This window comes from Taurulus bubalis (genome assembly GCF_910589615.1).
Source record: "Taurulus bubalis genome assembly, chromosome: 19".
Lineage (NCBI taxonomy): Eukaryota > Metazoa > Chordata > Actinopteri > Perciformes > Cottidae > Taurulus > Taurulus bubalis.
In genome coordinates, this window is record NC_136607.1 from 16,958,993 (window position 1) to 16,985,774 (window position 26,782).

General features: G+C 44.2%; 1 protein-coding gene across 1 annotated transcript in view; it reads left to right on the forward strand.

The window, feature by feature from the left end:
- Window positions 1–26,220, forward strand: part of fcho2 (FCH and mu domain containing endocytic adaptor 2) — a gene marked incomplete at its 5' end in the record, with an annotated part of 39,298 nt that extends 13,078 nt beyond the window's left edge. The window contains 24 exons of the mRNA XM_079234678.1: window positions 995–1,093; window positions 5,819–5,915; window positions 9,359–9,403; window positions 9,566–9,629; window positions 9,718–9,742; window positions 9,941–9,997; window positions 10,765–10,822; window positions 10,966–11,141; window positions 13,362–13,386; window positions 14,594–14,633; window positions 14,783–14,868; window positions 16,094–16,171; window positions 17,144–17,671; window positions 18,085–18,200; window positions 18,299–18,428; window positions 18,596–18,679; window positions 18,949–19,008; window positions 19,529–19,640; window positions 20,592–20,747; window positions 21,504–21,636; window positions 22,686–22,885; window positions 22,977–23,041; window positions 23,451–23,615; window positions 23,705–26,220. Of these exons, the coding sequence (XP_079090804.1) occupies window positions 995–1,093; window positions 5,819–5,915; window positions 9,359–9,403; window positions 9,566–9,629; window positions 9,718–9,742; window positions 9,941–9,997; window positions 10,765–10,822; window positions 10,966–11,141; window positions 13,362–13,386; window positions 14,594–14,633; window positions 14,783–14,868; window positions 16,094–16,171; window positions 17,144–17,671; window positions 18,085–18,200; window positions 18,299–18,428; window positions 18,596–18,679; window positions 18,949–19,008; window positions 19,529–19,640; window positions 20,592–20,747; window positions 21,504–21,636; window positions 22,686–22,885; window positions 22,977–23,041; window positions 23,451–23,615; window positions 23,705–23,727 (2,622 nt within the window). The 3' untranslated portion in view covers window positions 23,728–26,220. The remainder of the gene's footprint in view (window positions 1–994; window positions 1,094–5,818; window positions 5,916–9,358; window positions 9,404–9,565; window positions 9,630–9,717; window positions 9,743–9,940; window positions 9,998–10,764; window positions 10,823–10,965; window positions 11,142–13,361; window positions 13,387–14,593; window positions 14,634–14,782; window positions 14,869–16,093; window positions 16,172–17,143; window positions 17,672–18,084; window positions 18,201–18,298; window positions 18,429–18,595; window positions 18,680–18,948; window positions 19,009–19,528; window positions 19,641–20,591; window positions 20,748–21,503; window positions 21,637–22,685; window positions 22,886–22,976; window positions 23,042–23,450; window positions 23,616–23,704) is intronic.
- Window positions 26,221–26,782: the final 562 nt, after the last annotated feature.

The window sequence follows — 26,782 nt, forward strand, 5'->3', positions numbered from 1 at the left end:
TGTGTGTGTGTGTGTGTGTGTGTGTGTGTGTGTGTGTTCCACGCTTCGTGCCCTGTATCATCTCCAGATTGTGTTTTTTTTCCCTCTGTAACGGAGTTTTTGTGGAAAGCCCTGATTGGATCCATCTGAAGGCCTGATTAGATAAACTCCAAATTAAAGTCAGATCAACAGACTTTGGCCTCCATATCCTCCCGCTCTGCCGCAGCTCCGCCACCAGAAATGGTTCCAGTTAGCTCCAACGTTTGTTTTTGTTTCCCCCCCCTCCCCCCTCAAGAGAAAGCGGAGTTGCAGCACTACTTCCCCGAGACATCACCGTCTACGGCTCGTCTCAAATGCAGCACATGTGGACACGAGTTATAAACACTGAACACATGTGCTCTCTGACATCACCGCGGCTCCCTACATGTGTGTTCTCTTTGTCTGAGTGTGTGTGTGTGTGAGCACATGGCAGCCGCCGTCCCGCTGAATGACAAGTCCTATTTATGTGCATGTCTCTGTAGTGTGGATGCGATGAGTGAGTGGCTCTATATCTCTGTGTTTGTGGCGAGATCTCCCTCTGCATCCTCTCTTTGATGTCCCCGTTTATGATTATTTATACTCATTCTCCTCGGTTAACCCCATAAGCCCACAGTCAGACTTAAGTGGAAGTAAACACTAGCATTTTAAGTTGTAATCGGCACCATACCGCCGCTTAAAGCCAAAATGAACCTCCGTCTATGTATCTCACGAACAGAATAGTTGTGGAAGGAACTGTATGTATGTATGTGTGTGTATGTGTGTGTTTGTGTGTGTGTGTGAGCGGTATAGACCACCCAAACAGACACACAGGAAGTGGCTGGGACAGAATAAGGAAGTGCAGTTTCCTTTGCTGCCCTTTCTGTCCTGAACTCTTCGATGATGCCTTCTGGCCTGTTTAATGACACTTGAAGCCGCCAGCTGCAGATCTGTAAATAAACGTGTTGCCTTCCGTAACGACCTTCGCCCTGTGTTGCAGAAATTCCAAGACATTGAAGAAAACCACATTCTCCACATGAAGGAGATCATTCAGTCGTACTCGCGGTCCGTCGACGAAACGCACATCCAAATAGGAGAGGTGAGTACGAACACACACACACACACACACACACACATATACATGCTTTCGAACATTCCTGTGGGTGGAGTAGGTGTCTTGTTGACCTGGGGCGCCGCTCATTGGGTTCACTGTGTGTCATATCAATTAGTGTCGTCTTTGATCTCGCTAATCGTTTAACTGAGAACCAGGAAGTGGTCCATTCAGCCCTTCATGCCGGGCAATTAAAAGCTGATCAAAACTCCCTCTCAGCCGATCTAAAACACCTCCAGAAGTCGAAGCACTTGCCAAAAGTCTGCGTCCGATAGCCGAACGTGCCGCACAGGCGTGTTTGTTTCTGGGAGAGTGTGTTTAGGTTTGAGGAAATGGCATCAAGTTCGATCACGTCCTCGCTGTGAAGGCTTTCAAACATCACTCACGGCTGTATTAATCGGCATTCACGGTTAACCAGAGATTTCCCTTTCATTTGTTTATTCAGCAATCACACTTACCAGCGCAGGATAAGTCGAGACTAAGTACAATCTGCTGCTCTGTTCTCGTTCATCTGATGCCGCTGCAGTTCTCTCACCGCCTGCAGAGGGCGCCGCAGCTCCACCGAGAGCGCCTCATTCTGGCCGGCAAGTTGGAAAGAATGCGGAGCGACAGGCTACCGCAGGTTATTCAGCCCCACAGTTCCTGCTTCTGAGCAGGAGGTGGGCAGCGCTGCTGCTGCCTGTTGCTGAGCCAAGTGACTGTACGGCCCCAAGTGGCCGGTCTTCTCTAGACCAGAAAAGAGCGGACTAAGAAATTGTGATTTGGTTTGATGAACACTCTTCAAACCAGGTTGTGAAGGACCTTGAGTTTTATAATCGCATAAGGATCAGGCAAGAGGGAGGGAGAGGGAGGCCGGGACTAGTTTGTATCTCTGCAGCATTGTGCTTAGTCACTGAGCCCTCAGGCTTTCATGCTGACAAGCAAACACAAAATCATACATTTGCATGTACTTGCATTTAAAATATAGAATCTTGTGAGTGCTGTTTTAGTTAGACGTGCAAGCACACATGCGTATACACACACACACACACACACACACACACACACACACAACTGTTCAAACAACCCTTATGTGTTTGGGGTGATTTGTATTAATGTTCGTGCTGCCATGTAGGAACAAATAAATACGGTTACGGTACTATTCAGACAGTTTAGAAAACACTTTGAATAGTACCGTAGCCGTATTTGTTCTTGCATTTTGTCCAACTGTATTTCTTCAATAATAATACAAATTATTTAATGGCGAGTACTTCGACTCCTGGTGAAGTCACAAATGCATCAACGGTGCTCAGATTGGAGTGAATAAATGCAACACCGGGGACAAACAAATGTAAACCCACCCGACCCTCCTGTGGTTTTAAATGTTTGCATGTGTCATGTGTGCTCAGAGAGGGCAGAGAAGCAGATCACTGAACTATACCCACATATTGTCAGTCTAATATTACAATATACACTGGAACAAACATATTCGTCTCTTTTAAAGAGCCTAAATTCCTTTTTTGTAGTGTATATTGATACAGTTGTTTAAGCTTAATCTCATATCTTCCAACAGATTCACAAAAGAATATACAACACTGGGGATAAATATATATATATTTTATTTTTTTAGCAAACAGCCTTGTAGAACATCAAAGTCTGTTTACAGGCCGTTCTTGCGTAACACTGCTGCCCGTGTGAGAAGGTTGTGACTGCAGAGGAAAAATCTGATGAATTGCCTCAAGTGACATCACACTTAACAGATGGGAGGAGAGTGGTCACCGCTGCCTGGAGCGGGTTGAACTTTAGCGGCGTGCTTCGTATAGATGAGTATAGCTTCCATATGATGACATTGTGGTCACTGTAGTTGACCGTGGATCCAAACACCTTCAAGTAGTAACCTGAAGAAGGAAAAAAACCTCTGGGGAGGCGTGGCGTTACAAAATAATTGAGCTTGACCAGACCTCCGCGGCTTGCTCCTCATCTCTGAGGCTAGCCGCTGCTAGCGTAGCACAGCCGAATCCCTGAGAGTGAGAGGTCGAGGTCTGACGATGTCACAGCTAGCCAATGCTTAATTGGTGTAGTACCTTTTTTAGACATTTAAAGACGCTCGTACAGTTAATTATAGTGAATCTACGACTGGAAGCTAAAATCTGCAATTTCTCAGTCGCGCTTCTTCTTTTTAATAAAGGTAGAAAGTCAGCCATGGTAACATTACAATACATGTTTTTCTTCATATAACATCAAATATATGTGTGTATATGGGATTCAAATATCTGTTATTGCACCTTGATGGAAGAGGAAATACTATTGCTATTCTAACTTAGCTGCTCATAACTCCGTGAGGGACGATGTCCTTGTCGCTGCATTTGCAGCTTCTATTGACTGCAAGGGGCCCGCTAAGCCCGGGGTGTGACAGCGGGAAGCGCCGCTCTGGCAGGCGAATAGGAAACAGCCGAGGACTCCACGCGTATCGGAGGAGACACGGCCGTCAACAACGGAGTCAGCAGTGAGTTTGACTGGTTGAAGGAATCTCTTGACAATAGCAGAGTCCGGTGTTGGAGCTGCTGTTCAAAGACACGTGACCGTAGGCAAGTGCAGTGCATGAAACTGAAGCACAGAGGGAGGGGAGGGGGGTCACTAAAAGACGCGATCATGTCAACCTTGCAGGTATTTTGAGATGAGGCTCAGTCGGCATCAGCTCAGTGGGCATGAAGGATAAGCGGGTTAGAGAGGATGAGAGGGAGAAAGTGAGCCGCGTAAAGAAAATAAAAACACCATATATAGAAGGAAGTAGCAGAGAGTCTTTAAGCTCACGTGGGCAGGTGTGTCTGTGAGGTTTGCGTGCTGTGTTTGTTTTTGTAAGTGAGCGTGTGTGTGTGAGGATCCCTTGAAGGCAGAGGCATGTTTTGAGCATGTGGTCAAAAGTCTCCACGGTACGAGGTGTGTGTGTGTGTGTGTGTGTGTGTGTGTGTGTGTGTGTGTGTGTGTGTGTGTGTGTGTGTGTGTGTGTGTGAGAGAGGCGAGCAGGGCACGCAGGTTGATGACATTACTGCCCTCCGTCAGGGCAGCAGCACCTGACAGATCGCGTGTGCTGCTCTGAGCAATCCCCCCCCCTCCCCCCCACCCCTAACACACCAACATCCTCTCCTGCCAGGGCACAGAAGGCTAATGCACTCCACCTCGCCACAGGGGCCGGGGGTTGGGGGGCCGGGTGGGAGGGAGGGAGGGGGAGGCAGACACATATTGTACGTGTTTGCGTGTGTGTTTGTTTGATAGTGGAGCCACTCTTGCGCTTACAGTATCACGCACATCTAAATGGTTTCGGTGAGAAGGCACAGTCGGCCTATACATCGCGTTCGCTTCCCCCTCAGTACACACACAAGCACACATGCACAAACCTCCAAAGCAAACAAGCAAACAAACACTCCGCTTCCTCTGATAGCGCCCAAAGGGCATCAGCGGAGCGCAGTGCCAACAATAATGATTCGCCCCGACACAATAGAATCACTCACAGTGAAGTACAGTATTGCCCGCACGGGCCACTTACGAAATAAATGTTTGAAATATCAACTCGCGGCAAAAGTAGCGTGAGTTATGAGGAGAATTAATAGCAACAGACGGCATTTGTCTCCCTGAGCATCTTGAAACAAATGTCTTTACTTTATGCTGTGACATGACAGGAAACACAGAAGTCAACACCCCAGCGAAGGATGAGCATTTTAGAGATTTAATTGCATCCCTTTCGATGATCAAGACATTCATGAGTGCATTGAAAAAAAGATTGATGTTTACAGTAAGGACCAATGCAAGTGGGAGAACACTTCCACATTTCAGACTTCCAGACTTTGATGATAAAAAGACTAAAATGTATAAGGTGAAGGGTTTTGTATGTCTCCTTGAGTTCAAAGGATTTCTCTTGAACACATTATGTCATAAATGTAGCTGACAGGATTCAGTCTGTGCAAGTAATAATACAAATGTTTTATTGCGGTTACATAACTTTTATTTTACTTTCACAAGGTTTTTGACTAAATACTGCGATATTGATATTGCGACAATAACACAATGAGATTTTTTATGAATGAGTATATAAAGACTAAGTGGGTAAAGGCAAACAATAGAGCAGCTAGAACAGCCTGGTAAGCGACATGACTGTAATGCCGCCTTTAAAACCAGGTAAAGGCAACACTTGTGCCATGTTTCCATATCCAAAATCAAAGACAATATCTGGTCTATTATCACGATATTTAAATATTATTGATATATTGCCCAGCCCTACTTTTACCTCACCAACACGGCTAGAATTCACCAACAAATGAAAAGCGTCTCCTCCTCCTCGTCGGGCTCAGAGCAATACAATATTTACGATGTTGTAAATGTTGTTGTCCCGTCTCTGCTGGTGGGTTTCAGAGTGGCTGTGCTGCCGCTACTGGGAAATGTAGTTCATCCTTCTTGCTTTAACACCTCTGTCAAGTTAGAGTGCCGGCAACAAGTACATTTTCTGTTTCTTGGTGAACGACCTAAAATAAACCTTTTTCATGAATTGATTGCAGTGGATAAAGTATTCACCTGATTCTGCTGCTGTGGAGTGTGTGTGTGTGTGTGTGTGTGTGTGTGTGTGTGTGTGTGTGTGTGTGTGTGTGTGTGTGTGTGTGTGTGTGTGTGTGTGTGTGTGCCATGTGCTTTCTCAGATAAGTCGCTCAAATTTGATCCGTGCTTTTTGGGGTTTTATAGGTCCACACCGAATTTGTGAGGAACATTGAGAACACCTCGGTGGAGAGCTTAATACACAAACTGTCCGAGAGCAAAGGAACCGGCAAAGAGAGACCAGGTGAGTCCGATGTGTGTTTTATGCCAATAACCGATATCTGTCGGGGTTTCAGGCCTTCTGCCCGCTCCGGCCTTGTGGGGAGGTTCTGGGGGGTGGGGGGTGCTGTATCGAGAGGGGCAATTAGAAGTAAGAGAGGGCCATCAGAGTCAATCATAGTAATCTGCTGTAAAGGTAGGCAGGCTTGGCATTCCAGTGAGCATGTGACACACAGGGGGCTTTGCTGTGCTCGCAGACTAAGCAGGCAGAACCAACCTTTTCAGGAGGTCAGAGCTCAACAATGACTCTTGTGTAAACTTTGCCATGCCACAATAATCAAGGGAATACTCCTCAGACCCCTTTTGGCTCTCTCCCCCCCCTCCTCCTCCCTCCTTTTCACACACACTTGCAGCTCATTCAGCGATAAGTTACTCATGCGGCCACTGTCGGAGCTTCATTTTATATATTTTTTACAACTGTCTTCACTTTTACGGCTATTAATCGTTGTGCATATTTTTAAATTTGTACCTTTTTTTTTAAATCCTCGAGGTGAATACCCAGCGGCGTTGCGTCAGGAGGCCGCAGACACAAAGGGTTCACCTCTGCTGCGCTTGTGTGTACACAAACGGTGACCCGTGTGTCCAGACGCTGCGTCCGAGGAGTGGTGGCCTTCATTTGTTTGGACAGCAGAATTAATTGAGGCTAAAAAAACGGTCAGAAAATTCCTCTTTGTATCAAGCTGTTCATTAGGGATCGCGCAGCAGCCCCGGCCCTGTCAGAAAAATAACCTGTCGGCCCCGTGATTAAATAGCTGAACGGATGGCCGGTCCAGTGCCTTTAGAGAGAGAGAGGTTGAATAAACTTTCTATTGCGGAAACAATCCCAAAGTGACACGCTGCGAGGCGGGGGGGTTCGGAGTGTTCAACGATATCCAGCTGAGCTGTCAACTGGCGGTGGGCCAGACACGCAACCCCCCCTCCCCTCTCCGCCCCTCTCCCACTCCCAGTGCCATGTGAAGCATATGCAATTTAAAAAAAAAAAAAAAAAAAAGCATTCTCCGCTCATGCGTGACTGCATGCTTTCCCTCACAGAGAGTAGAAAGCAAAGAAACATCTTCCCCTGTATAAACAGAGTCGTCTGTCTGTTTAGGAGACGTTTAAACAGTTCATAATGTCGGCCCAGATTTAGGTAATATTCATGTGTCTGGTGTTTGGACTTTCTCTCTCTCTCTCTCTCTCTTTTTTTTTTTTTTTTTGCAGTTGGTGTGCATAAATATTGTCAGATGCAATCGCAGGATGCTCGCGGCAACGGGTTCCTGCTCTGCCTGGGTCTTACGTAGATGCACAGCATTTGTTAAACATCCCAGAGCTCCAGTGAGGAACGCCACGTGTACTTTTACAGTGATTTCCCCCTTTTATAGGGTCCTTTTCCATTGCTTTTGTTTGACAATACCTCCAGCTAATACACCTGATGATAGATAATGTCAAATAAGATAATGGTTGCGAGCGTCCTCTCGAGTTAAAATGTTCTTTTTGTCGGCACAATGTTGACGATGAGGACGACATAACCGACTATCTCGCCGCTTCCTCCCATGAGAGAAAGTTCTATGACTGAGCGTGGCGATTTTGTTTTGATTGGCATTAAACTCTCTCTCTCTCTCTCTCTCTCTCTCTCTGTGGCGCGCAGGCGCACGCACACAAGCGCTCCGTGCTGCCGTCGTGTTTTCGCCCGGCGGTGCAGAGGCCTGATATTGCACAGTAGAGTAGATCGGTCATTGGTGTACTTTATCCACTTCACTTGGCGTGATGCATGCCTCTCGTGACTCGCCGCTTCCCTGCGCTTCACTCGGCGCTGCACACGCCAAACAATGCGTCGATTCTGCTCACGACTGGCATCCTCTGGAGAGAGCGCGTCGGTCTGCCTGCTACTGTATACATTTTGAGTTAAAATATCATTAGCTTTGTTGTTTTCAGGTCATGGCATGTTAGTGTATCAGAGATATTGCCAGAGGGTCCTGCTCCATCTCTCTCTCTCTCTCTCTCTCTCTCTCTCTCTCTCTCTCCCCCTCATCTTGCAAGCTATTAAGCTTTCTAGTTACCGGATATCTATCTATTATATCCGATAGCAGACATAGACTGCACGTCTTCCAGGTCATGCATTTTAATAAGAAACGGTCGCGCAAAAACTAATAAAATACGGCGTAATTTGTGCTCGAAGTCACAGTTAAGCGCATGGATCACGTGCACTAATGCATGATATTGCATCGTGTGGCTGAAGTGTCACTCTTTCTAATAGATATCCACATCACACAACATCGACAACCCAAACTCCCGGATTCCTCTGAGTGACATGCACACTTATTGCATGCCCTGCCTCTGGTTTTCCCCACAGTCTTCTGTGTGTGTGTGTGTGTGTGTGTGTGTGTGTGTGTGTGTGTGTGTGTGTGTGTGTGTGTGTGCGCACGTGTGCGTGCATGTGAGCATGTGTATGTTAAAGCGCCGTCCCTTTAAAAAAAAAAAAAAAAAAAAAGGCTCCATAAATGTTTCTGGAGGCGCACTTGAAGCGTGACAGTCCGAGTGCAGGCCCTCGGAGGTAAATGTGTATAATTAATGAGCATTAAATTAAGTGTGAACTCTGTTGTTTTTCCCCCCGTCATCATTTGAATGATGGATCTGAATTAGCAGCAGTAATGTTGTTATTAATATTATAATCATTTTTTCGTGAGGATAAATTGGTTGCGCTCCCAGTGACATTATGACCGTTGGCTGAAATCGATGCGACAGTTTGTTTGTTCAATCTCTTAATCGAGGTTGCCGTGATGATCTGAGTGTCTTTGTGTGTTCGCGTGTGCTCGATTTAAGTTTGTTGGTTCATACGTGGTCTGTTCTTTTTCTTTTTTTTTGCATGTCAAGAGCGAGAAGCCTGAGAGCAGATTTGTCCGTGTGGCTTTAAACACTTTGCTGCATGCGATCTCGGACTTCTTTGTCTTATTGTGAGAGGGTTTGCACCTTCTGCGTGTCAAAGGGAGGTTTACTCATCATATCTGCCGTTTGCTGTGAGCCCCGAGGCTCGGGTAGTTTTTTATAGAATTGGTTTCATGAGCGTGGCGGTTCTTGTGTCCCAGGTGGGGCTTTCATACGTGGCTCTGTGAGGAAGACCCCATGCTCACAGAGCAGGGCTTCGTGTCCCCTGGAGGGAGTGTCACATCTCTGTGAGGGCCACCAGACACACGGTTGACTCCGCTATTGACCCCGTCTGCCCTCTGGGACCAGCATAGCCCTGTTTGTGTACACACTCCAGGCACGCCAGACTGCATGTTGTGTATCTGCCACAGTGTGTTTGTGCTGTGTGTGTGTGTGTGTGTGATTATTGCGTGATGTACATTCACAGCATTCACAGCAGTGGGTCATTGACCCTTTCTGCGCCAAATGAACCTAAAAGATTTCTTTTTTCTTTCGTCTCATTAGGACCCATTGAGTTTGAGGAGTGCAATGCAGCTATTGCTACTGAAGGTAAGTCTTGTTATACAATTAAAGGTGGAACAGAAATATGTTTTTGATAAATACACTGCAAGTTGCATTTCAGTAAAGCACGTTTTTTTTATATCAGGCAGATTTATCATAATAAAAAAATTAAATCTATGGTTGAAAAGCGTTTTTTTTTGTTGTCTTAAGGTGCCAAACCCAGAAAGAGGAAACCATTTGGCATCCGAAGGAAAGACAAGGACACAGACTCCACGTGAGTGAAGACCTGCGCGTCTTAAATCCAACACAATTAATGCAACGCGCAAACTTTCTCTTCATGATGCGATGATTCTGTGTTTCAGGGAGTCGACAGAAGTTGAACCTGCTGTGAGTATAAGTTTCACCAAAACATCCAGTTGCACCTCAACTTTGAGTTGATACTTCAGATGCTAGTTCTCATCTCTCTCGCTCTGTCTCTCTCTCTCTCTCTCTCTCTCTCTCTCTCTCTCTCTCTCTGTTCCCTTCCTCCTGTTTGCTTTGTAGATTTGCTCATTCATTCATTCATTTCTCTGTTTGTGCTTGTAGAACACTGCCAACGGCGCTCCCCCTGGATTCTACGGCTCCATAGACATCCAGAATGCTGTAAGCAAGCTAACACAAACTCAAACACACAAACTGAAACACACATACACACACACACACAATACATATTCATATCCAGACCAGTTGTTGTGTATCACATTCTGTGAATGATTTTTTATAAACCTATAGAAAAAGTAATTTTGTGTTTTCTGTCCATTGTCCTGTATTGATTTTAATTCATCCTCTAAAGTAGCGAAGTGTGATGTAGTTATCCGAGTTGTAAGAATGTTATCTAGCATGTTAGCTTTAACTTTCTATGTAAAACCTCAGAAACAGAATGAAACCTCATAAATCAATGAAACTTTGCATCTCTTGATAAACTAAACATGACCCACACATGATGCACTAGTTACTGTTGATGACAATCAGACAAATGTAGATCAAAATGATAATAATAATAATAATATTCATAAAATACTACATTTAGGCTACGTTTGAAGGTTTTGACTAAAGCTCAAATTTAAATAGCCACTATTCAACAGCTAATTGTCCTGTTTGTCCTATTTTGAATTGTACTATATTACATAATTACTAATTATTAAATTACTAATTTCAATAATGTATAATAAATAATTAAAATTAAAATGTAATTTGAAAATAAAATATTTAAACACAAAAGGATGTATACAAAAGTGTTTATTAATACAGTTTGTGTTTCATTTAGCTGCTTTAAAATGTTTTTATAAAAGATAATCACGCGTTTTTTAATTGCAAAGTGCACGAAAGTTTTTTTTAAATGTGACAATTTTCTCTTTCTTTTTTTGTAGAATGTTCCCCAAGTTGACGCAGACGGTTTCTGTATCCGACCGGAAGGAAATGAAAACAATATCCTTTGATTTGAGAGCTCTGTTTGTTTCCCTGTTCCTGTCTGCAGCGTGAGGCTCGAGCCAAACAAAACCAAAACGATCGTTTTCTCATTTAAACTCTTCTCTCCTCGTTGTCGCCTTGACTCTTTTGTCCCCGCCCACATGCCAAAGAGAATTCCTTCTATTCGTCCAGTGACTCGGAGGATGAGGACGAGCCCAGGAAGTTCCACGTGGAGATCAAGCCCGTCCAGCCAAACAACGGCACGCACCAGAACCGAGCCACCATCGACGAGCTCAAAGCCTCCATCGGAAACATCATCCTGTCGCCCTCGACCTCGGTACGGCTCCTCCACACACCGAATGCTGAAAATCCCCAAAACACAGACCTGTTGCTGTCCTGCTCTGCTGCAGCAACACTAGAGGGCAATAGGGGGATGTGGAACCTCAGTGAGGGAACTTCATTTAGCTGGAGAGGCCATTAGCCACACTTTCTTTTAGCTTATTTAGCTAAATGGATATTATATCTAATATTTCACCGCTTTGTAAATTCAGTTACATGTCAAACAACTTTGCGATGTTTTTATTTTATAGGAAAATAGTTTCTGATGGTGTTGGTTACTGCAGACTCACACGCATGCACACTGTCCTCCTTGTAGGCACTGAAGAGAATGCTTTGCGGCAGTGGCTGACAAGCTACACACACACACACACACACGCACACACACACACACGCACACGCACATCCAAAGCCCAGTCTGATCCGTGCCCTCCGTCATGGAGCCCTTCGTTCAGCTCCTTGTCCCTCACCATCACTCAATCTCTCTCTCTCTCTCTCCGCTCTACGAAAATAGCCTCTGCCATTAAACTTTAAAAACCACTACGGCTTGTGTGCAAACAGGCAGCGTGTGTGCACCGAGCTGTTGTTGTTGTTAAGGTTGTCGTGGCGCTCGGTGTCCGGTGGGCTTCACCCGCTGCACACCGAGCCGAACGTCACGGCATCGACCTCGCGTCTCCGCCTCCCTCCGCCGGCGTCTCCCTGAGCTGTGACTGCTGTTCCTCCTCCCTGTTTGTGTTGTACCTCACTCTTTTTTTTTTTTTTTTTACACTCCTGTCTTTGCTTGCTTTCACTCCTTGGGTTTTATTGGAGCCCACTTGTTCAAGACAGGACGCTGTCGTGGTTATTTATGAATACTGTATGGGGTTAGTTGCCTCGTTTTTACAAATGTTTTCTTTTCTTTCCTTTTTTTTTAAAAATGTTTTTCCTCGGATGTTTTTCTCTCAAAATTCCCGAGGAGCGATGTTCTCTTTTTTAAACCTTTTTGACTTTTGTTGATTGCGCTTTGGTTTCGGTTGTTGTCGAGACTCAAACACACGATCGCTTCCTCGTCCTGAAAACTAAAACACAGGCCACACAAACAGCGGGCAGATTTGCATTTAAATACCAGAAGTCATTCGATTATAGACGCTTTTCAGTTTTCTGTTTCCGCACCCTTTTCCTTTTTCTCATTTACCAAAAAGTTAAAACATACGTCCGAGGTGATGACGAACCTTGCATCATCTGGTGTGAATTATTGAGAGATTTCCTTCTTTCTTTTTTTCCCTCCTCAGTGCTCATTTTTCTGTCTTTTTCATTTCTCCTCCTGTTTGGTTCCCCCTCTGCGGTGTTCCCTTTATTGAAATAGCAATGGAAGTCGTGTGTGTGTGGCCAGCAAGAGCCGTAATTGAACCCATTTGCCGCTTAGCGCCTGTGGGACTAAACCCCGGCCTCACAGCTCTACGGTGGTTAAATGCTTTTGCTATGTTCCTTAAACCCATTTTGTTTCTTTTTCTCCCTTCCTCCCTTGAGTAACACACACACACACACACACACACACACACACACAACCCCCACAACCACCACCTTTCTTCTTGTGCGAATACATTCTTTATTGAAATCGATGCTCTCAGCTTCCATCGGGTGGGTGACCCTCAACAGCGGATCCTGCGTTCGGTTTCTTGTGTTGCGCAGCGTGACGCGGCGGCTTGATGTCCAGAGAGAAAAGGTCTCTGCACAGGAAGTTGGTGAAGTGTCGGGGTCCGTGCTCTCCGTCGTCCTCGACCGATTCGCTGTGCGCGCTTAGATGCGGCTGAATATTTCACCCTAGGTTTAACGTCTGGTATGTGTGAGTCCAGAGGAGCCCTGTGATTTACTGTCTTCAACTCCAAAGTGGAACATTTCTTTTCCACTGGGAATAATTAATAATATAGTTCCAACCCTTTTTTTTTTTTTTCTTTCTCAGAGTTTTATATATTTGAATTCTCATATTTCGCTACATAAACACGATCAAAGGCTTCGGGTTTCAAACTATCTGACCGTAGAAGTAGAAGAAGAAGAAAAACACGACACTTAGATTACTTTGTTGATCTGCTTTGTGTTTCCTGCACGGAGAACAATCAGTTTTGTCTTCCTCGTGATTTGTTTCTAACAAAACGGAGCAAACGTCTGGCAAGTAACCGTTGAAAATGCGTGGTGGGTCGAATGTGTCTTTGATGAATTATTGTCTGTTTTTGTTTTTCAGGGACAGATGAGGAGGAACCAGTCCAGTGAGTATTTTCCTCTGCCTGACCTCTGTTTCTACGTGCTGCTGGATGACTGTGAAAAGGGGGTAGACTGCACAACTCCTCAACTGCATTTTTCTTGGCACAAGTTGTTTTTAAAGAGGTCGCCTGCAAAGCAAATTAAAGCCCAGAAAACGTAGCCAAAACCAACATATCTGGAGAAAAAGTAAATAACTGTTCTTCGCTGTAAATGTGTGCTTGAGGGATGTTTCCCTCCCGTGGTACAAATAAGATGAATTGCTTTATTGGCTGTTTATGTTTTGACATGTCAGAAATGATCTTTTCCATTCTGCAAACTGGCTCAGTTTGCAGAAAATAATACCAATTGCTCCATGAGGTCCAAAAGAAGATTAATACTAATCCAATTTGTATGAGTTAAAAGTAAAAGCTCTTCTTCTTTTCAAAAGTTGCTTTTGCATATTTGCAGCTAACTAACTGGTTGTAATAGTTACATTGTGCAGCTGAAACACAAGGTATTGCATTGATAGATGTATACTCTACACACGCTTAGGGATCACAGGAGTTTCTGCATTAAGCTCTAAGGCTCAGGGTCCCGGTGAGTATGTTTTCACTACAGTCGTAAGCCTCCAGCCTTCCCCGTCCCCTCAAATCATCCACCACAGCCCTCCTCTCTGTCCCCTGCAGCTGGCTGACACAAGCTAACACCACTGACACTGCGTTCTCTCTCTGCACACTTTCAGCTCCTATATTAAGAATTTACCAACATGTCTGGTTTTATTTTCCGGGTCTTCTCGATGGTCTCCTCTTACCTTTGGTGCTGTCTCAGGTCGCTGATATGGATCCTCTGCATTGTAGCACTTTAGAAAGGGGCACAAAATAACAAAGCAAGGCCTACATATTTATTTTTTGTCGCAAAGTCCCCTGTTTTAAAGTGTTACCATCAAGTAAAAAAAATTAAACATGTTTAAAGTTGACATATTTGGGTACGATTTTACGGTTTTACTGTGTGTGGCAGAAATAAGAACAAATATCTTATCCAACCTAAATCTTACTGCAAATAGACGTTTTGTGGCTTTTCATGGCAGAAACCCTGGTTTACATTTCTGGTTTTAAGGTGTGATGTACTTTAAACATTGAAGAGTAGTTTGGGGTTTTTCATTTTTCCCTTGCTGTCATCACTCTGTTCAGGTCTGCGGCTCCTAATTCTCTGTTTGGGTTTCTGTCTCTGCAGGTGACGAGCTGGGAAAACCCAGAGTGCCAACGCCTTACGAGTACGTACAAAACGAGCTCACGGCTGCCACCGCTTTCATGTTCACGGTCGCTGTTTTGGGAAACTGTGCTGCTTTTTGCTTGAAATGCTGCTGTAAGTTTGACTCGTCTCTCTCTCTGTCTCTCTCTATGTCTCTCTCTCCTGCGGCAGACTGACGAACAACGACCTTCTGTCTCTGGACCCGTTCGGCCCGACTCTCGCGGCAGGCTCCTCCTCCTCCGTGTCCTCATCAACAGGTGAGCCTCATAAAAAGCCTCGTATTGCTCTGCACGTATATATTCAGACTTTACTGTTTTATCCTGCACTCGACCCCTCGACCAGGTTCCCGTCGTTCCTTTGGATTTGTAATCCTTAAGATTTCCGTCCTGGTTAACTTGGTGACACTCGTGGTTACAGGTGGAAACAGCCAATGCAGCTTTGTTGAGCAGGTACTTTGTCATAAATACAGCAGAAGAACTAGCGTAAAGAAATCAGTTGAATTCAGTTAAGTTTTTCCACTCAGTAAAAAGAGTTGGGCTCATTACTGCCTCGCAAAAATGTTAAATAATCTGCTGACCGATAAACGCAGAAAGGATATAAACTACTATAAAGAGAAGAGGATTATAACTTGAAGGAGCAACAAGCGATCTGTTTTTTGAGCTTGTGATCGAGTCTCTTTTTGCTCTTTCTGTTCCTTGATCTCCTCTTCTCTCTCTGTGCATTATGTAGTCTCTCCTTCCTTCTCTGATCTAATCATTTGGGAGCCTTCCCCCTCAGGGGTCATTCCCAGATGGAGGAACTGACCCCCGAGGTTAACAGAATATTCAACCACAGGGAATTAAAACGGCAGCTTTTTCCACCACAGTTTGTCTTTTTCCATAATTTTTCCAGTCTTGTACTCCTTCTGTTTCGTACAGTGTTTGTTTTGACTTCATTGTAAGCGTTGATGAAGTGCACCTCATGGCGTTACGTGTGTGACACTAGTGTTTAAACAGAGTGACATTAGCGCTGACCCATTGCCTATAGGCTAAGCGTAATCCACAGTTAATTGGCACCTCGTGGAGGTCAGAGGGCCGGCTATAAAGCCCACTGGCACGTATGTTGTCAAACATTGTCTCGTTACTGTCAAAGGTCTCGGCTTAAAAGTCAAAAGAGCATCGTAGAGTGCCCTGATTAAGATACGGTGATGGAAATTAACAGCCTGTTAAATCTCTCTGTGTACAGTGAAGCAGGATCCCAATGCACACATGACACATTAAACAAGTCCGGTCTGTGAGCGATTAAAACGATTAGACTCTCACTGAATGAAGCAAAGATTGTAAAAAGGTTCTGTCTCATTTATAACGTTTTTTTTATTTTTATTGATTTGTTTTGTACATGTTCCTCTGTTTGACATATTGTCTTTGCTTTTTGTTTAATTACGATGTCACTGAGTTGAAGTTATGTTGATGTTTTATTGTTCTTATGAACTTTTCTCGTTAGACCTTGCCTCTATCTTCCTTTCAATCCCTCCATCTTTTCTGAGGATTGACTCAGACGTCTTTCTGCCAGAGGCCTCAGGTAAAATGATTATCAGACAGAGATCTCAATGAAAACCCGTTCGCACAACTTGAAGCACTCATCATCTACTGGTTTGCATGGTATTTATGATTTGACTTCAAATGCATGTGAACATGTGTGAGATTCAGACTGACTTCTAGTTTAATTCTCAGGAAGTGTGTCCTTATGCGTGTTCAATCAGAATCATCGCTTTGCACATTTAATGCTGGAGAGAGGATTGATTTTAGTTTAAAATAAGCTTTTCTGGAAAGATATCATACCTTACTAACTATGCAGAGTTTGCATGTGGTTTAAGGTCTGTGTAAGAACAAGACAAATATGTCGTAGTTGTAGACAAATTAGTCTGACGTCCAGCTCAGGATGCTGTGTGTGCAACAGTTAGAGGAAAAACAACATGATGTAAACACCGAGAGAGGATTGGATTTGTCAGCTACACGAGGTCTGGCAATCAGAAATGCAGCGTTTGATTTTAAAAACAACTTTTATAATATATCCAAACAGGCCAAATCATCTGCTGAAAAATCATGACAAGATGTTGACTTATTTTATGTAACTTGACATTACGTAATGTAAGAAACAAACAGATACCATGAATGTCTTCAGACAGCGGTCTACGTTATGAGGGAGCCTCATCCCCCTCACATGAAACAGGTGTGTGAGAGCGTGCGAAATGCAGATGCACTGTTGTTGTGTCACTTGATGACTCGATAACGCGTCGCTAACATTGAACATTACCCGGTGATGTAAAACTCTTTACTGTCATGCTAAAAGGGTGTTTAGCCCATCTGGATTCAGACCGATTACTCAGCGGTTCAGAAAAAACAAATTGTATTATAAAGCTTCAGCTATGACATCACTGTGAGTGCTTATGCCACGTTGCTGCTTGTATTGCCCCATGTCTGATGTGCATTTGTCATATTTATCGCCTCTTGTCGATCACATGGCCCCTCCCACTCCCCACCACCCCGTCAGCTGAGGCGGTGACGCAACGGGAACGCTCTCCTCCCCTGGCAGAGAGCCAACAGTCCAAAGATGTCTCTTCTTTCTCCTCGTCCACGTCCTCTCCCTGGGACTCGCCAGAAAACCCTTTCCAATCACTCAAGCCCGCGCCAGCGAGGGCCCAGAGCGCGCCCATCACCTTGCCCACCGATCCCATCGACCCCGTCAAAGGCCCGGCCGCCGCCAGCCCCCCGAAGAGCGGCGACGCCGTCTCCTCCGTGTCCTGGTCCCAGAGCCAGTGGATCGCCTTCAGCGATAATTTGGCTCCAGCTCGCCGCCAGGGCTCGGGGCCGCCGGTGAAGGATCCACAGGGGCCGCCGTCCGGCTCCGGCAGGTCGTGCCGCTTCCTGTCTGATGAGTCCGCCGAGGCCTTCCGCAAAGCGGCGGGCGGCGGCGGCGGCGGCGGAGGAGAAGGCGGCAACCCCTGTTTGTCTGACGTCTTCTCTGGGATTACAGATTACAGGGCGGTGGCAGCAGCTCCATCAAGCAAAATATTCAATGGTAACATTAATACCGATGCTAGAGACGTGTCTTATGCCTGAGGTTTGGAGTTTTATATTTTTATTTTAACTGTTTGTTTTATCATTTTGTGCATTTGTTTTGGATTTGACAATTCTGTTGTTTTTGTTTTTCTTATTTTTGAGATTAATGCTTCTCTAACTCACTGCCTGGTTTGCAACATGTTTGTCTTTGAGTTTATTTTGGGGGTTTTTATGCAATTTATTTTGGAATGTGTTTTCCTCCTATGTTCTTACCTGTAACAGTTTTGCTATCATGGTTTTTAAACTCAGGGTCCTAATGCACGATGCATCTACTTCAATGAAGCACAGTGTGTTCACGGTTTGTTTGTCCCCGATCCCCCGTGCCGCTCACTGCCTCTAACCCGTAAAACCTCCGCCCGTTTCTCCGTGCAGTGCCAGTACCAAACCGACCGACGACCCCGCTGACGGCCGGGGCCCTGGTGCCCCCGCCCCGGCCCTCCTCCAGGCCCAAACTCCCCACAGGGAAACTCACAGGAATCACTGAGATTGTGAGCAAATACAGTCAACAACCCCGCAGAATACGTGCTAACGCAACGCGGCCACATTCATGACTTATGATGTATCATGTATGACTCGCTTCGCTCAGGTACGGCCGTTCAGCCCGCCCAAGACGTCCAACGCCAGCCCTCCTCCTGCCGCGCCGCTCGCCCGGGCGGAGAGCTCCTCCTCCTTGTCCTCGAATGCCTCGCTCAGCGCCGGCAACACCCCCACCGTTGGTAAGCCCCGCAATGATTTAGTCTCCTTTTCTTTCTTTTTTAAGCTCTTTACCAACGTATCCACATATATTTTTTTATCTCTGCAACACAATGTGCTGTGTTTCCTCCTCTGTCGCTCTTCCCTTCCCCTCCTTCCTTCCTTCCTTCCTTGATTCCTCTGCTTACAGGAGCTGAGCACCCCTTTGCTCTCCCCTTCTCCTCCCCAGAGCCAGAGCTGCTCTCCCTCTCACCTTTCTTTCTGCTCAGCCAAAGTGAGTCTGCCTTCTCCCAACTCTGGTTTCCTCCTTTCATCCTCTCCACCCCTGCGTACGTTTCACCGGCGTCCTCATTAGCGCCCGTTAGCGACACGTCCATCTCTGTGCAGTCACGTCGGCCTCGTCAGCTTAGGGCTCACCTGTCGCACATTCACATTTTAGGACTTACAACTGTGCTCAGCATCACCTCTGCCTCACACGTGTGCTCTCTGGGTCTCTTTATCTCCTCCTCTCTTCTTTATGCCTTGTTTTAATTTGGTGTAAAGAGGACGATGTGTTCATAGCGAAGCTGCCTACCTTTGAGAAGCGGTGTGAAACACCAGCAGGTACAGTGGAAGCTCGTGCAAGAGGATCTGACTCTGTGTTTAACTCAAACTAACAGCGGCCTGTTGGACGGGCTGGAAGAACAACTGGTTGTCTTGCTTTGCAGTGATTTCTCTCTCTTGTTTGCTCTCCATATTCACCTTTTTTCAGCAGCATTAGCTCCTAACATTATAAAGATTGGGTCGTTAAAATAATGACGTCGTGAATGTCTTTTGTTGACTTTAATTTTAATACGCCGTCTGAGGTAATCCTGCCTGTCCAGTTAATGTGAACTAAAGCAGCTGTAGCATGATCTACTCTAAAAAAAAAAGCGTAGCGTGTTTTTTCTTCACATGAAAAATAACAATGTGCTGATTTGCAATGTGTGAATGGCTGACATCGTGAAAAGCAATAATACAGATATTCAAAATGACGTAATGCATCTTTGCATGATCAAGCCTCTGGACCCTGCTGTGACTAAAACAAGTCTGATCCGCAAGCTGAGTCAACAGACCTCAAACTCTGTGCCGTTCTCCTTCTCAGGGACGTCTCGCGGTCCCAGCCCTGTGACCTTGGGATCCCTCGACGCTCTGCCCATCGCCGTGGCCTTCACAGAATCGGTTAATGCTTACTTCAAAGGAGCTGATCCCACTAAGTGAGTCTCACATGACCTCCTGCTGCTCGCAGGAACCCACACGCATACACATTTTTGTCCATACTTGAAACTGCAACACATATGACGCCACGAGCGTATAGCCGCCGCTCGTGGCGTCGGCCTGTGTGCGTCGCCCCTGCATGTGTGGAATGTTTTTGCGTTAGTCTGACACCATTCTTTCAGAGTGGATAACCTACGCGGGGGCAGATTATAGTCTGGGGCAGAGAAAACATACAGCCGTTTATTGGTTAACTGCTGTTAAATTGCTGCTGTGCAAAAGGCTTATTTTTGCAGGGATTAGCGAATGGAACATTTCATAAGCAATGCAGCGGAGACACGGTGCGAGGTCGAGACCCGCTGTGGGCCGTTACCGCCTCGGCCGAGGCCAACCCCAACTGAATGGAGAAACCTGATTTATATCAGACTTTAAAAGCATACAGATGTATATTCAGAAAAGGGGGGGAATGGAGACACCTGCAACCATAAGGCTGGGTGTTTCGATTCACAAGGAGAGGTTATAGTGGGAAAAAGATCAGTTGAGTAAAATGGAAATTAAGCTGGATAATCGACTAATTGTTGAAGTCTGTCTCTGCTTCCAGCTTCTCAAACGTGATGATTTTATACTTACTTGTATACTGTTTATTATTCATTATGCAATGAGATAGAATATATTTGGCTGAACTAAGGCGCTGAGAAACGGTGATGGGCCTCTTTCACATTTTTTTTACATTTGATTAAAGCTACGGCGAGGAGCTTTCCTTTTTGGCGGTCTCTGTGGACTGAAGCGGTCGTGTTTCCCTTTTTAGAAAACCGCTTATTTTACTGCAGCGCGGTGACAGTCCTGGTTCTGGATCTCTCCCCCTGCCGCCCTACCAGTTAAAAGTCAAAGTAACTTGAACAGAACGTTGATGAATGAGACATATTTCCTATTCACGTGGCTACATTCCTCAGGTGCATCGTGAAGATCACAGGAGACATGACCTTTTCGTTCCCCATGGGCATCATCAAGGTGTTCACCAGCAACCCCTCCCCGGCCGTGCTCACCTTCAAGCTGAAGAACATCAGCCGGTTGGAGCAGATCTTGCCCAACCAGCAGCTGCTGTACAGGTGAGTGAGCCGCCCGGAGACGTTCGCCACCCAAACGGCTAAAATACTGCAAAGAAGAGCTCTGCAGAGACGATGAGTTGATCACTTGTCGGTGGTGAAATGAAAGCGGGATTTGGACGCGATAATTCGGGGTGAGAATCGAGGAAATGTTGTCTGCGTCCGTGGGAGGAAATTCAATTAGTAATCTGTCATAAAGCCGTCATTAAGCTGTCAGGGAAGTATTTTCCACCAGACTTTTTAACAGCCTGGTTCTCAGCAGCCCATGTCTCTTCTGAAATACTGAAACACCCTGAAACAGCACACCTCGTATAACATCTGTTTCATTTATCGCCCATCATGTTGCCTCTCACCTCTTTAGTCTCAGTCCAATGTGTTTAGTGTAGATTTGACCTCACAGGCCGTGGTGCGAGTTTCAATACGCTTTGGTTATTTTTTAAAACGACGACTTTTTGAAACAAATTCTATTTGACGCCTTCATATTCTTTCTTAAAAAGTAAAGGAAAATTACATATTTTTGTTATGTTTCTTCTTCTCTCTCTCTCTGTTATCCGAAGACCACATGGTCGGACTAATTTGAATCAAATGGAATTCATGATTTAGTAGCTGGTTGCATATAACAGGGTCATTTTTTCCAAGCTATTGGAGCTTTGCACACAAAGCCAGGAAGAAGCGATGAATAATTGAGCCTCTGATTGTTCCTTGTGCATGAGTGTGTGTGTGTGTGTGTCTTCCTGACTGTTTTTACTTTCTATCTAGTGATCCTTCCCAAAGTGACTCAAATTCCAAGGACTTCTGGTTCAACATGCAAGCGCTGACGTCCTACCTCAGGAAATCTTCAGATCAGAATCCTACTTCTTCCTATTATAACGTGGACGTCCTAAAATACCAGGTCAGCCAAAGTCGAGTCGAGGACAATAATCCAGATAAAATAACTGGAGGCAAAGAATGCTTTATAAAAGAAAAAGCATGTGCTTCACACTCCAGACAAGTCTGAGAAAGAAGTAAAAAAAAAGAGCTTTCGTCTGTAATATTCTTTAAATAATCAAATAGTTTGAACCTTGAAGTCTTTGCCTGCCACACATCCTCACCATCTTTGGAATTGAATTAATTTGTGGCCACTAACCATCTTTGGAATTGAATTTACTTCTTCTAAAACCATGTTGTAGTCTGGTTTAAACCTCAGCTAAATACTGTACGCCTGGCCCTAAAATCCTGCAGCCTCACACGCGAAATGCCACCGCTAGATGACATCATCTTTTAAAACAAACCCCATAAAGAATGGTTTTATAGCTTCAAACTGGCGTATTTACATTATTACATTAGTTTGTATTAAAGTCGTTGTGCATATGAAATAATATTGTGAAAGCTTCACCAATAAAATACAAGTTGTCAGCGCCGTACATAGAATTTATGGAAAAAAGCACAATCATCACAATGCACCAAAGTGAAATATAAAAATTAATATCTTGGAGCTTATAAGAGGAATCTCACCTCAATAAACATTATAAGCAAGTACAAAAAAAATTGAACTGAATTGTGAATTTACTTAAATCAGATGCATGCTGGGAATTGTTGCTGCTGTCCTCTGATCAGCAGGTTGTTCCCAGTTGAGAGTCTATAATAATCTGTATATGTGTGGTGCTGTTTCCAGTCAAGAGTTTCTGATCCCAGGCATCTGTCCCTAAGACTTTAATGTATCAATGATATTCATTTATGAAAGATTTGTTATATTTAGATCGATCCATATTGGGAAATTTGACATTTTTTAGTAAGTAGGGGTTAAATATTTTTTTGTTAAGAGATTCTTCAGCTGCTTAGGCCTCACTTTTAGCTTTCATTTGTACTTACTTGTGACTACAACAAAGACTTTGAGCTTTTCAGACTTCTAGTCCCATCGCCTGATCTCAAAGCGGCTGTGTTCCAACCCGCTGTGCTCAGGTGCAATCTGATGGGATCCACTCCACTCCTCTCAACCTGGCGGTGTACTGGAAGTGCGCACCGACCACGTCCGACCTGCGGGTGGACTACCGCTACAACCCGGAGTCCATGGCCTCGCCCGGCTCGCTGTCCAACGTCCAGATCTTAGTGCCCGTCGACGGAGGAGTCACCAACATGCAGTCGCTGCCCAACTCCATCTGGTAAAAGAAACGTGGCGCTCGTTGTCGCTCAGTCCGGAAGCATTTTGATATATATTCAACGGGAGACGCTTATTCCTTTCTCTTCTTTTAGGAATCCAGAGCAGAATAAGTGCCTGTGGAAGCTGAGTGACATCTCCGAAAAGTCTGAAAATGAAGGTAGAACATCTTCACATTGGGGACACTAGACAATTATCATTGTATATTTGTATGTGACAAAAAGACAGAGGAAAACAAGAAATCATTCATTTAATTTAATATTTTTTTAATAGTTTATTTATAGTTATTGTAGAATGAGCATATAGTTTTCTTATTGCTGCTGACTATTAAAAAAAAAAGAAAAAAAAAGAAAACCACGTCGAAGATGAATTTGTCTTTTTTCCGTGGGACCAAACTGTTCGTGTAACACGAGTCGCTGGACTTTTAAAGGGAAAAATTATGCTAGAATAGATATATTTTGCAAAGCGTTATATGAGGATACGTTGAGGACACGTACAGCGAAGGACTCCTCTTCCACGGATGTTCCACATTGCTGCCAAGTGAGTGCATTTATTGTGTTTGCCGCCAGGCGCCGGGTCCTTGAGGGCCAAGTTTGAGCTGTCGGATGGACCGTCCAACCCCACCACCCTGGCGGTGCAGTTCATGAGTGAGGGGAGCAGCCTGTCAGGAGTGGACATGGAGCTGCAGGGGCCCGGATACAGACTCTCTCTCAACAAGAAGAGATTTGCCACAGGTAGGGAGAGAGTGGAACGCCGCCGGTTATGTTTAAATGTTTAAATGTTTAAATGTCTCAAACCGCACGTCTTTTGCTCTGTTCTGCAGGACGCTACATGGCAGATTGCTGAGGTCACCCCCACCACTCTGATTCTCAAGAGAAACACAAAACGTTGGCGACTTTATAAGCTTCCTGAACCTCTGGATCCATCTGAGCTTTTGCCCCGGAGGCGAGAATCTCACTACAATAAAGCAGCACTGAGTATTGAACACTGTTTAAGAAAAAAAGAAAAAGAAGACTAAGATGAGCTTTCAGGAAATGTGTAGATATGAAATCTGATAATGCTTTCTGATCAATTCACTTTTGTATAGTCAGAAACAATTTATGGATTAGATATAAATCTATATTGTATTTGAAATCATGAAAAAAAAAAAAAAAACGTGCACTAACAATCTTTCAGATGCTCTTCTTCTTCCTCATATTCGTCTTTCAAGAGCCTTTTGAGGAATTTAAAACAAACCCATGTCCATGTGGAAGGGAAAAGGTTCCTTCCTCTGAACTGTAAATATTAACACTCATCATTCTGCTCAACCAGCTCTGACTCAACGCTCAAATCAGTTTTGTTTACTGATCTTCCTCTTTTCCTGCTCGCGATTTCTCTTTTTTTCATCATGTGCAATGAAGCAATGAAGGCAGACTCTGTCTGAAACAGTACTCACACACTTATGGCACAAGCTGGATCTCTTAAAATAACATTGAAGTGCTTTCAAACTAACGCAAAAAAAAAAAGATGAATCTGACCTCAGTGCCTCCTCTTGTTCAGTGGATCAATAGGCAACAAAAGTGCATCCATGTTTTACCCAAATGTGGGTTTCCAGATTTAAGCTACATTTCTCTATGGTCAAATGAGTGTTTTTTTTTAAACGATCTCCCTGAACGATGGGGTCTTTTTTTAGAATTGAACCTCTAATTTGTATACTTTATGAAAGAAATCTCTGCTATCTTGACTTTAAAAACGTTGTCAAGAAAGAATCAAGGGACATAACCCCAAGTTTTTGTAAAACTGGCAGTGTTTTTTTTAAATCACACTTTTGTGCCCCTTTAATGGAGAAATGTGCCTGAATCGTAACTCTTTTTTTTGTATACTACAGCACAGTTATTAAGAAAAGCACCAACAAAGTGCCAGTTGTTTTTTTTCCTCCTTTTTATTTGGATGTTGAAGGGAAAATGTCTCCTCTTTTTACAACCCGACTGTCTTCCAAAAAAAAAACCTGAATGAGTCACGTTTGCCTTCTGCGAGTGAGTTTGCCCACCGGACTCTTTTCTATCTCGTCTTTTTTCTACCCGACCTGAACCTCTCGCTCGCTTTCCAGTGAGCAAGTAGCACAACGAGGCCCGGCTAGCGATGGGAACGCCTTACAGCTCCTCCGGCGCTGAGTAATCCAGTGCTGTTGGCTGTCCGTTAGATATCGTGACGCAGCACCGCCATTGCCCTGTGATGGATCGCCTTCCTTGCCCTGCCTCTCGCCCAGTGCATGCTGGGATACGCCTCTCGCATCTACAAGCGGCCGCAGATGGGCCTAGAAAACGGACGGATAGTCGCCACCGCTTGACTCTTGGTGCTTCTCGTCTTTTACTAATGAAGGCTGCTGCTGTAGAAGCTGTCGTACTTCTTGACGGAGTCGTTTTATGTTGTTGTTGTTTAGTTTTTTTTACCCGTTGACCTCAGCCATGTAATGATCCTTTCAGATTGGTGAATGATGCTGTGATGTTTCAGACACTGTGCATCATGTGGCCAACTGACCTCTCAGATAAGATTTTTAAGAAAATTCACTTTTCTCATCAGGCTTATTTTTTACTGTCCGCTGTGCTACAGAAAAAGACTCGTAGTGGTTTTTAACTGACTGGTTTGCAGGTGATTTAAAACTCATATCCTTACTTGATTCGTTGATGTCTCACTTTATCTGATTTCATTCATCATATCTGGCCGGGTGGGGGTTGACTCCAGTTTGTAATGTTTTGTATAATTCTGGTTTCAGACTTTGATAATAATATAGAGGCAGACATTAATCTCAAATGGACGATGGAATTATCCATTGAAGTTGCGTTTGCTAAACCCTACATTTTGTATCTCACTCTGGACTTTAATCAGCCAAATCTTTTGAAGGTATTTTGAAATGAATGAGTTTACATGAAATCCTAAAATTGTATCATCGGACATTTGTACAGTTAGAAATCAGCAAGTCACTCTGTGTTTCCTCTTCATTAATTATGTCAGTCAGTAGTTTTAGTCGGATGAGACGAATGCATATAAAAAAAGAAGAGTTCACAGATTCAGTAATCGTGTTCAGTATTAGCAAGCTGGTTCTTGCTGTCTCTAAAAAAACTTACAAAATTAACTTCCAAGGGTCTTTTTTTTTGTCACTTTCACTTCCTTTATTTCTTTATATGTTGTATTGAACAGAGTTTAAAGAATGCAACATTGTGTAAATGATCCTCATAAATTGTAAATTTTTACCAATATCTCAGCCACTTTTTGTCTCTACTTTATGATTTTTCATTGTGCCTGTATTAAATGTGTAATATATGAATATATACAAATATATTAAAATGACTAAGCGTGTTCCGTGTGGTTTCTTTTCGCCGCATGGTGAGGATACAGTAAGAGATGCAGTCGCGTCATCTTTTTAATTTTAATTTTGCACATATATTCATGGTCCCCAGACCTGACCCCTCCTCTATCGTCACCAGCATCATCCAGTGAAGCGTCTCAATATCTACTAGCTGGAGTAGCACGTTCTTTTTTTATAACATTATTTTTGGAGCATTATTGCTTTTATTGGACAAAAAACTGTGGTAGAGACATTGAAGCAAAGTTGGAACTGATGGTAACTTATTTCTTCTATAGAGTGCAGAGTTTGGGCCAACTTTTACTTTTATGACCGAATACCTCCAAACAAGTGACATATCAGCCTCGGTTGTATCTCGTCTTTAGTGCTAATTAGCGGATGTTAGCATGCTAACATGCTAAATAAGATACTGAGCGTGCTAAACTTAAACATGCTTGCATTTTTCATTGTGTGACCTTTTAGTAAAGTTCCCAGCAATGTAGATCCAAAGAATAAGTAATACCCATACTGCTTGAGCAAGTAGCATGAGTTAAAGATTGTTTATCAATGTCCGAT